General features: G+C 36.3%; 1 protein-coding gene across 1 annotated transcript; it reads right to left on the minus strand.

The window, feature by feature from the left end:
- Positions 1–2,049: 2,049 nt before the first annotated feature.
- Positions 2,050–11,155, minus strand: naga (N-acetylgalactosaminidase, alpha). Its single transcript, XM_067390779.1, has 9 exons — positions 10,987–11,155; positions 10,095–10,251; positions 8,705–8,845; positions 8,412–8,623; positions 7,009–7,103; positions 6,725–6,886; positions 6,444–6,641; positions 2,653–2,793; positions 2,050–2,578 (listed from the first exon to the last, which is right to left on the minus strand). The coding sequence occupies exons 2-9, from the start codon at positions 10,247–10,249 to the stop codon at positions 2,366–2,368; spliced, it is 1,317 nt and encodes a 438-aa protein (XP_067246880.1). The 5' UTR covers positions 10,250–10,251; positions 10,987–11,155; the 3' UTR covers positions 2,050–2,365.
- Positions 11,156–11,416: the final 261 nt, after the last annotated feature.

The following is an 11,416-nucleotide window of genomic DNA, read 5'->3' on the forward strand; positions in this document are numbered from 1 at the left end:
AGTTTGACTGTTTTTGCCCAAATATAAAAGACATCCCCAAAAAAGAGTTGCAAGCGTCGAAGCTCCAGTAGCTCAATGGTCTGAGTGTTGGTCCTTCATGTGGAGAACCCAGGTTCGAATCTCACTCTTTGAGGTAAAAAGCTTCAGTTTGACTGTTTTTGCCCAAATATAAAAGACGTCCCCAAAAAAGAGTCGCAAGCGTCGAAGCTCCAGTAGCTCAGTGGTCTGAGTGTTGGTCCTTCATGTGGAGAACCCAGGTTCGAATCTCACTCTTTGAGGTTACAAGCTTTAGTTTGACGGTTTTTGCCCAAATATAAAAGACGTCCCCAAAAAAGAGTTGCGAGCGTCGAAGCTCCAGTAGATCAGTGGTCTGAGCGTTGGTCCTTCATGTGGAGAACCCAGGTTCGAATCTCACTCTTTGAGGTAAAAAGCTTCAGTTTGACTGTTTTTGCCCAAATATAAAAGACGTCCCCAAAAAAGAGTTGCAAGCGTCGAAGCTCCAGTAGCTCAATGGTCTGAGTGTTGGTCCTTCATGTGGAGAACCCAGGTTCGAATCTCACTCTTTGAGGTAAAAAACTTCAGTTTGACTGTTTTTGCCCAAATATAAAAGACGTCCCCAAAAAAGAGTTCCAAGCGTCGAAGCTCCAGTAGCTCAATGGTCTGAGTGTTGGTCCTTCATGTGGAGAACCCAGGTTCGAATCTCACTCTTTGAGGTAAAAAGCTTCAGTTTGACTGTTTTTGCCCAAATATAAAAGACGTCCCCAAAAAAGAGTTGCAAGCGTCGAAGCTCCAGTAGCTCAGTGGTCTGAGTGTTGGTTCTTCATGTGGAGAACCCAGGTTCGAATCTCACTCTTTGAGGTAAAAAGCTTCAGTTTAATGGTTTTTGCCCAAATATAAAAGACGTCCCCAAAAAAGAGTCGCAAGCGTCGAAGCTCCAGTAGCTCAATGGTCTGAGTGTTGGTCCTTCATGTGGAGAACCCAGGTTCGAATCTCACTCTTTGAGGTAAAAAGCTTCAGTTTGACTGTTTTTGCCCAAATATAAAAGACGTCCCCAAAAAAGAGTCGCAAGCGTCGAAGCTCCAGTAGATCAGTGGTCTGAGCGTTGGTCCTTGACGTGGAGAACCCAGGTTCGAATCTCACTCTTTGAGGTAAAAAGCTTCAGTTTGATGGTTTTTGCCCAAATATAAAAGACGTCCCCAAAAAAGAGTTGCAAGCGTCGAAGCTCCAGTAGCTCAGTGGTCTGAGTGTTGGGCCTTCATGTGGAGAATCCAGGTTCGAATCTCACTCTTTGAGGTGAAATTCTTTAGATTGACTATTTTTGTCCCAAAGAAAAAGCTATGCCCCCAAAAAAAAGAAGGTTCAGTGTGAAGGTGCCAGTGGCTCGATGGTATGAGCACGTCCTCCCCAATCGGGAGGTTCCCGGTTCGAAACCGGCCTGGACACTGAAGCATGGTTGCGTTGTGGAATAGTCGCCGGATCAGAGACAGGCTGTGGCAGGAGCGATCAGATCCTGACAAGAGAAGGTTGGAAACGAAGGGGGGAGGTTAATATCCAGCCGCCTCCCCCTGGGGACTTCTGGGACAATAACCAGCAGCGGTTATCTATTATGCAAGTGTTCGACTTATATAAAAAATATCCAGCCCCCAGACTAAGTCAACAATTTTTCAGCTGCCTTTTCCGGATAACCAGCTGCTCCTTCCATCTTCATTGCAGCACTCACTCATTTCTTGGAGATCCAGCCAGGGTTCGAACCAGCAACCTCTGTGACCGTGAGGCAATGCTCATACTAGTGAGCTACAGATCTCTTATCATCACATGTGCTGGAACTTATACTTCACTGTTGAGACCTGTGATTTTACAATAAACCAGTTAAAGTCAGGCGAGATTCGAACCCATGTCTCGATCGCAGCCCAGCACACAGAGAACGTGTGTTTAACCACTAGCCCATCACAGCCTGAGGAGCATCTGAGAAAATGGAAGATGGTTAGGGTATTCTCAGATTGAAATGAGGCGATTAATGGATTTGCTCTTGTTCGTCCAACATCAGTTTACTGATAAACAATGATGCAGCCAATTATCATCATGTGTTTATTTGAGTTTAAAAACAGTCACTGAATGCATCATGATTTGAACAACTTCATTTACATGCTAAAGTGACATGAAATTAGCACAAATGAGATTATATTGTTAGTTTATTAACAGGCTTCTTATTAAGGTCAATATAAAAACATTCAAATATATCCAATGGACACTCATTCAGTGCTAAAAAATTTACATTTTTTAAAAAGAAATCGAGCGAGGCACATTTGATTGGCTGAAGGTCCCTGAGTGCGTAATTCATTTCCTTTTTCAAAATCAATCAGAGTCAAAGAACCAGAGGGGCGTCGACCTCATTAGCATATCGATGGAACTTTGGCCCTCTCATCTTCTTACTGAAGCGACTAGGCCCCGCCTCTTTCCGCCACTCAGCTGCAGGATAGACGTACCACATGACCACACCAGATGGATTGACGGACACGACAAAGTCTGTGCTGTCCTTCAGCTCGGGCAAAGGCTTCTCCGAAAACACATCATACACCTGAGAGAGAGAGAGACGTCGTGTAAACGATCACATGTCTGAGAGCTTCAGTTAGTGTGTTTCTGAACGCTCACCTCATAGACTCCAAGTGTGTAGTTCAGCATCTTCAGAGACGTCATGTAGCGATACGGCATATCTGACCTCCTGCTAAAGAACACCAGAGCGCTGGCTCCTTTAGAAAGAGGCCGCCAGTACACCTCGATCCCGCTCTTCTCCTGAGAGGAACACAAAAGCATCGGTTTGTTAAGGCAGAGGGTTTTTAACAGTGTGAAAAATTCAGAGCAAGACACTACAGGCAAAAACTAGTCTGTTTGAGTTTTGAGATCTATTTTGCTTCTGTAACTTCAGACTAGTGGAAAGAAAACATGCAAAACACACATCTAAGTGTTTATTCTATTGCACATTATGCATCTGTAGAATATGGAAGCCCATTTCCGCCACTAAATAAAAAAATTAAAATATTAATTGTGACTTTATATCTCGCAATTGTGACTTTATTTCACGCAATTGTGACTTTATTTCACGCAATTGTGACTTTATTTCACGCAATTGTGACTTTACTTCACGCAATTGTGACTTTACTTCACGCAATTGTGACTTTACTTCACGCAATTGTGACTTTACTTCACGCAATTGTGACTTTATTTCACGCAATTGTGACTTTATATCTCGCAATTGTGACTTTATATCTCGCAATTGTCTTTATATCTCGCAATTGTGACTTTATTTTGCAATTGTGACTTTATTTTGCAATTGTGACTTTATATCGCGCAATTGTGACTATTTCACGCAATTGTGACTTTATTTCACGCAATTGTGACTTTATTTCACGCAATTGTGACTTTATTTCACGCAATTGTGACTATTTCTCGCAATTGTGTCTTTATATCTCGCAATTGTGTCTTTATATCTCGCAATTGTGTCTTTATATCTCGCATTTGTGACTTTATATCTCGCAATTGTCTTTATATCTCGCAATTGTGACTTTATTTTGCAATTGTGACTTTATATCGCGCAATTGTGACTATTTCACGCAATTGTGACTTTATTTCACGCAATTGTGACTTTATTTCACGCAATTGTGACTTTATTTCACGCAATTGTGACTATTTCTCGCAATTGTGTCTTTATATCTCGCAATTGTGTCTTTATATCTCGCAATTGTGTCTTTATATCTCGCAATTGTGACTTAATATCTCGCAATTGTGACTTAATATCTCGCAATTGTGACTTAATATCTCGCAATTGTGACTTAATATCTCGCAATTGTGACTTTATTTCACGCAATTGTGACTTTATTTCACGCAATTGTGACTATTTCACGCAATTGTGACTTTATATCTCGCAATTGTGACTATTTCACGCAATTGTGACTTTATATCTCGCAATTGTGACTATTTCACGCAATTGTGACTTTATATCTCGCAATTGTGACTTTATATCTCGCAATTGTGACTTTATATCTCGCAATTGTGACTTTATTTCACGCAATTGTGACTTTACTTCACGCAATTGTGACTTTATTTCACGCAATTGTGACTTTATATCTCGCAATTGTGACTTTATATCTCGCAATTGTCTTTATATCTCGCAATTGTGACTTTATTTTGCAATTGTGACTTTATATCGCGCAATTGTGACTATTTCACGCAATTGTGACTTTATTTCACGCAATTGTGACTTTATTTCACGCAATTGTGACTTTATTTCACGCAATTGTGACTATTTCTCGCAATTGTGTCTTTATATCTCGCAATTGTGTCTTTATATCTCGCAATTGTGTCTTTATATCTCGCAATTGTGACTTAATATCTCGCAATTGTGACTTAATATCTCGCAATTGTGACTTAATATCTCGCAATTGTGACTATTTCACGCAATTGTGACTTTATTTCACGCAATTGTGACTTTATTTCACGCAATTGTGACTTTATATCTCGCAATTGTGACTATTTCACGCAATTGTGACTTTATATCTCGCAATTGTGACTATTTCACGCAATTGTGACTTTATATCTCGCAATTGTGACTTTATATCTCGCAATTGTGACTTTATTTCACGCAATTGTGACTTTATTTCACGCAATTGTGACTTTATTTCACGCAATTGTGACTTTATTTCACGCAATTGTGACTTTATATCTCGCAATTGTGACTTTATATCTCGCAATTGTGACTTTATCTCGCAATTGTGACTTTATATCTCGCAATTGTGTCTTTATATCTCGCAATTGTGACTTTATACCTCGCAATTGTGACTTTATATCTCGCAATTGTGACTTTATATCTCGCAATTGTGACTTTATATCTCGCAATTGTGACTTTATTTCACGCAATTGTGACTATTTCACGCAATTGTGACTATTTCACGCAATTGTGACTTTATATCTCGCAATTGTGACTTTATTTCACGCAATTGTGACTTTATTTCACGCAATTGTGACTTTATATCTCGCAATTGTGTCTTTATATCTCGCAATTGTGACTTTATACCTCGCAATTGTGACTTTATATCTCGCAATTGTGACTTTATTTTGCAATTGTGACTTTATATCTCGCAATTGTGACTTTATTTTGCAATTGTGACTTTATTTTGCAATTGTGACTTTATATCACACAATTGCGAGATAAAATGTCTGAATTCTGAGATAAAAAGTCGCAATTACTCTTTTTATTTTTTAATTAGTGGCTGTAAAGGGTTTCCATAGTAGAATAAGAAGTTAGTATTGTGTTATATTTTAGACACAATTGTCAGTTTTTGCTCAATTTTGCCAGCAAATATATTTCCTAAAGCCAGAGCAGAACTGTTTTGCATCTCCAAGCAACATACAGCGGTGTTTCATTTCTGAAACAATCTGCATTTTGAGAGAAAGAATCAGCCATTTGAATGAATCAAATGAATGAATGACTCAGTGACTTACTCATTTAGACATTTACCGCCACCTACTGGAAGTTTTAGTTTCTTATTTAGAGTATCAGTTCATAATTAAAAAATAAATTTAAAAAATCATATTTTGGGGATAATTTGCTCAAAAATGGAAATTCAGTTGATTTATATTTACTCTCCCTCATGTCGTTTCAAACTTGTATGACTTTCTTTTGCAGAACATAAAAGAAAGTATTTTGAAGCTGTTTTGGTCTGTAAATATATGTAAATACCCAATCAGACACCGCTTCTGAAACAAACGATGGCCCTTGTAGCCTAAAAGTTTGTGTAATAAATTATATGTTGAATCAAATAAAATAATTCTTTCTTAAGCTACCGTTTGTAATGTCTATTTGATGCTTTTCTCATTTAACACAATAATGACTTTAAATGATCTTCTGAGGGTAATTTATCAACCAAACTTAATTCGGCTTAATTAATTAATCAGCACATCATGTAATTAATTAGATTACAATTGCTTGGAAGTAGAAATAGTAATATCTATTAATTTTTACTCTATTCACCTGTAGTGTCTTGACTTAAAATATTATTAAATAAATCAATTTGATTATTAATTATAATAAACTATTACCATCATTAATAAAGTAATAAAAAAGTTTGAATAATAAATAAATGTTTATAATAAATAATACAGCACAGTAAAATATTGAGTGTGATTTTAGTTTTATAATATCCTGAATTAGCTATTTTGTTATATATTAAGTAATTTGCTTTTTTTATATTATTAGTTTTTTTTTAATTAAATCCTGCTATTTAGGTTTTTTATTTTTTCCGTTTAGCTTAAGTTTTTCAACTAATATTTATATTTTATTTTAGCTTCATTTCAATTAAATTTCAATTTATTTCATTCAATTAACCCTGCTAGAACCAACTGTAATAGTGAAACATAATAGAAAGCCAATATTGCACATGATTCACCTTGATCAGGCGTCTGCCCTGGATGCCCAAGTGGTCCTGATTGATGCCGATCACGACTTTATTCTGCAGGATGGCGCGAGCACCGCTGCTGATGGTGCGCAGATCGTTGGACATGAAGAGAGGAGCGGCCATGATCGCCCACAGCGCCATCTGAGAGCGTGATTGGTCCATGCTGAGGCCGAAGTCTCCAATGATCAACTGAGGATGATGATGATGATGATGCAAATGAGCATAAATCACGAGCAGACGCTCTTGAGGTTTCTAGTGAATAATGACCTCACCATGTCGGGGTCGTTCCACTGTCCCGGTCCGGCCACAGGCTGCAGGACGTCCTGATTATTGAAGAACCAGTCCACGATGTTCAGCACACTGTCCCACGAGTCCTCGATGTCACCATAGTTACGCCACAGGTTACAGATCTGTCCCAGCAGCGTGTAGTTCACCTGATAAACAGCCACAGAATGATAAACATTAATAATATAATTCCAAATGTTTATGAATATCAAGTTAGAGTTCCTAAATGGTAATGTTTCTCGTACGCAACAGAAATGGCAGTTGAACTCACTTTAGGAGGGAGACTGCCCTGGTAGGCGGGCCAACTGCAAGAGTAGCCAATGGGACGGCCTGTAGCATTGAGGGCCTTTGACATCATTGGGTAGCCTGTTTTTAAATAATCACGAAAGATGATGAGAACAGGAGCACTGTCCTTAAAAGTCTTGGTACAGTTCGGACATTGTATTTAGAATTGTTTACTTCATTGAAACGGTGCGGTAAAAAATCATGGACATGATTCAAAAAGGTTAAATGGTGCTGAAAAATAGACACACTTGCATTGTTCACAGTCAGAAATCAGCGCATTGGAGACGAATTTCATCTAGTGGAAGTGTTCGGTACTGCACCCAAACAAACTCTTACTAAAAGCTCATTTTTTGAGATATCAGCCTCAAATTTGGAACACAACTTGTTTATGGCTTCAATTTTCTCACAGTTTTAGAGTAAAACGTGATTTGGAAAATGTATACTTCATATAAACATTGAAAAAGGTATTTTTGTGCATTTTTCTTAACAATAAATGTAAAAAAGAGACCAAACTTCAGTCTGTGATCAAAAGATTCAAGATTTACCACAGTTTAAGTTGGAAATTTCATTTTCAGGTCTGTGCTAAAAAAGAGAATAAATGGATTATAACTACTGCATAAATATAATTTAATACCATAAAATCTGCTAAAAATACAAAATATTAAATAAAAAAAACATTATCAAACTAAAATATAGTACAATCAAGGACCTATTATTAGTGACGAGCACTTTGTGAATCTTTGAAACCTTTACGAATCATTTGATTCAAAACAGTGATTCAGAGCGTGAATCAAACTGCCAAAGTCATGTGATTTCATCAAACGAGGCTTTTGATGGTTTCAATAAACCAGTGTCTATGATTTATACCTGATCTTGGATCAGTTTTATAAATTTGTAGACATTTAATGACTCATTTTTATAATTAAAAAAGTCTGTAGTTCACATCATAGTCTCTTTTTTGTCTCCAAAAAGAAACAAAACAATTTAATAAAACATCATATTATACATGTAAAGGTATTAGATGATTTGTTAACTGCATTTACTAGAATAAAACATTTAAAAAAGGGGTTTTAATGCATGTTTGAGCTGCATTTACACAGTTTTGTCCAGCAGGGGTCACCAGCGTGTGGCATTTCCAGAGCTTCAACACAGAGAATCATTTTGCTGAGCAACCGGTTCAGTTGAATCAAAGTTTTGAAAAGCTTCATTTCTCCCATCCCTACCTATTCTGCTCTTTCTCAAAGTCTTGATGTTCATTATTTTCCTCATGTTGCAGAGAATAACTCCCGCTGGAAACTTTTTCATGCTCAAACAGCAACATCACACACTAAAGAAAGATGAAAACGGACAAAAAGACTTAAAACTCTGACCAGTCTAAAGCAGACTCACCTTGCTCCTGGTAGGTGGCGTTTGAGTAACACCCGTCCAGCTTGAGCATGTCGATGCCCCAGTCAGCAAACGTCTGTGCGTCGATCTGGACCTTGTCCAGGGTGGTTCCCGGATACCCGCCGCACGTGTGTGTGCCCATGTCTCCGTAGATGCCCAGCTTTAGCCCGCGGTCGTGGACGTAACGCGCCAAATGAGGAATGCCTCTCGGGAACCTGTGGATCGCACAATAACGTGAGATGAAGCTGGAATGCATCTGCTGCTGTCAGAAGGTCAGAGGTCAAAGGTCACAGCACCTTTTGGGGTCGGCCTGCAGTCGGCCCTGATTGTCTCTGGCCATGGAGGACCAGCAGTCGTCGATGTTGATGTAGACGTAACCCAGCTCTCTCCAGCCGTCCTCCGACAGCCTGTCCGCCATGTCCATGAACAGCGTCTCACTGCAGCCCAAACAACACAAACATCAGCGTTCAATTCAATTATTATATATTTCACACACACACATTATATATATATATATATATATATATAGTAATTATTATAACTGAACTAAAACTGAAATTAAAATAAATTAAACCTAAATAGTAAAAGCACATAAAAAAATAAACTAATTAAAATGGAAAACGGAAAATATAAAAATAAAAGCAAACTCTAAATATTAATTAAAGATTTTAACAGTGTATAAATAACACACAAATATTTTGTTAAATTAAATAAAGTTGAAAGAAATTAGATGAAAAAACTAAATGAAAATTATAGATGTTGCCTTGTCAATATTTTACTATATTTTATACAATATTTTATTTAAAATTATTTTACTATTAGACTTTTAAAATTCTATTAACAAAATTATTAAATGGAAATAAATAAAAACTAAAACATAAATTAAAATTAATTAAATCTAAATATTAATATTAATATAAAAAAATTAAAAATAAATAAATAAATAAATTGACAAAAGAAAATTACTAAAAATACATCAAAATTAAATTGGAAAATATACAAATAAAAGCTAATTAAAATATTAATAAAACAGCGTATAAATAACAAAAAAAACTATTTTTAAACAAAAATATATAAAAACTAAATAAAAATTAGAAATGTTGCCTTGTCAATAAACTAAAATAATTTTAATTGAAACACTATTAAAATTATTTTATTATTACACTTTTAAAATTCTATTAACAAAATTATTGCCAGGAAATAAATACAAATTAAAACTATAATTAAAATAAATTAAACCTAAAATAGTAATATTAAAAATAATAATAAAAAAATGAGAAAAGCATGTAACAAAATTATTAAAAATAAACTAAGATGAAAATGGAAAATATTAAAATAAAAGCTAATTCAGTATAGTATATAAAAATACAAGAAATATTTTTGTTAATTATAAAAAATGAAGTAAATTTAAATATAAATATTTGAAAACTAAATGAAAATTAGAAATGTTGAAATTGAAGCAGTACATTAACTGGAAATAAATAAACTAAAACTGAACTAAAACTGAAATTAAATTAAACCTAAATAGAATTAAAAAAAAAAAATAGACTAAAATTAAAATGAAAACAGAACATATAAATATTAATAAAAAACTATAATACTATATAAATAAAAATCTAATTAAAATATGAAGATGATAAGAGTCTAATATGAGCATCAGTGCTGTGCTGTGATTGGCCGCTGTACCTGATGCAGTTCTGCGGGTCGCTCTCACAGTCGGTGTCGCAGCGGAAACGCTCCCAGGCCAACCAGCCCATCGGCGGGGTCCTCATCAGACCGTTGTCCAAAGCCAAGGTGGCCGTGGAGAATGCCAGAACCAGAATCAGTGCTGACCGCTGCATATCTGAAACACACCATAACATCAACACTCATGATGGTGTACGGCCTGACATGACATGACATAAGGGAGTGAAAATGTCTTATGTCACTTCAATGTTTATATACAGATTGTTTCAAAGCAGCTTCACACTGATAATGTGGCAAAATTCATCAATTATGAAGCTGTTTGATATTATTCTATTTTTTCAAATTTTGGAACAATGTAATTTTTTGACAGAAACACTGAATTGTGTTTTTAAAACAATTTCAATTATATTTTGCATTACTTAAGCCTTATTTGAGCAAGTTTCCGTCTGCTGTAAACATCATGAGAGAATCACCTGAACACACCTGTCAGTGTCCCATGATTCACTCTCACGTGACCAACACACACACACACACACACACACACACACACACACACACACACACACACACACACACACACACACACACTCTCACACAAAATTAATAAACCTTCCACACGTTCTCACTTTCTCACAGCGAAATCAATCTAAATTTTTAATACAACATAATCACAATAAATGAGCACGGGTTTCTTTTACTTCCTGTTGGACACACTTCCGGCTAGAATCCAGGACACGGATCTCTATGTGCATCGCAGAAATTATAGCCTTTATGAATGAAGAATTGTTTAAATCTCCACATGCATCGATATGCTACAGAAGTGCGTTCATCAGATGATCAGAACAGAGTAAACTCGACTGGATCTGATAATCTGATTATATTCATCACTCACCGGATCCGGATCTCCGAACCGCTCTCACTCTGGATCAGATATCACTCCTGTGCTCGAGTGGATCGGTTCAGTTCTGCTGCTGGAACAACTCTCTCTCTCTCTCTTTCCCAGAATGGGTTTGATCGATAGAGCTTGATCCAGCCGGTCATGTGACCGCATTCATGTCATGTGACGCAGCATCAGCTGACGGTTCATGAGGAAGTTCCGCATACATTAAAAACAATTCAATTCTTAAACGATTTTAAGCAAAATTGTTGCGATTTTACTAGTAAAGTGCAATAAACCGTTAGAGAGTGTAATATTATTAAAGTCCACATGAAATCACAAGAGAAAGTGCTTATTATTTTATGGAATACTGCAATAAATTACACTTCTCTTATGAAACGCGTTTTTTTTCAGTGTAAACCAAAAATAGAAAGTTTTAGAGCAA

The sequence above is a fragment of the Chanodichthys erythropterus genome, chromosome 8, assembly GCF_024489055.1.
Source record: "Chanodichthys erythropterus isolate Z2021 chromosome 8, ASM2448905v1, whole genome shotgun sequence".
Classification (NCBI taxonomy): Eukaryota; Metazoa; Chordata; class Actinopteri; order Cypriniformes; family Xenocyprididae; genus Chanodichthys; species Chanodichthys erythropterus.

What these genes read in the sequence shown, in the direction of transcription:
- naga (XM_067390779.1), bottom strand. Translation starts at nt 10,249, where the DNA reads ATGCAGCGGTCAGCACTGATTCTGGTTCTGGCATTCTCCACGGCCACC. An exon ending in CGCCACCTACCAGGAGCAAG is followed by an intron (nt 7,104 to 8,411) that starts GTGAGTCTGCTT and finishes ATTTAAAAACAG; the next exon opens with GCTACCCAATGATGTCAAAG. An exon ending in ACACACTTGGAGTCTATGAG is followed by an intron (nt 2,579 to 2,652) that starts GTGAGCGTTCAG and finishes TCTCTCTCTCAG; the next exon opens with GTGTATGATGTGTTTTCGGA.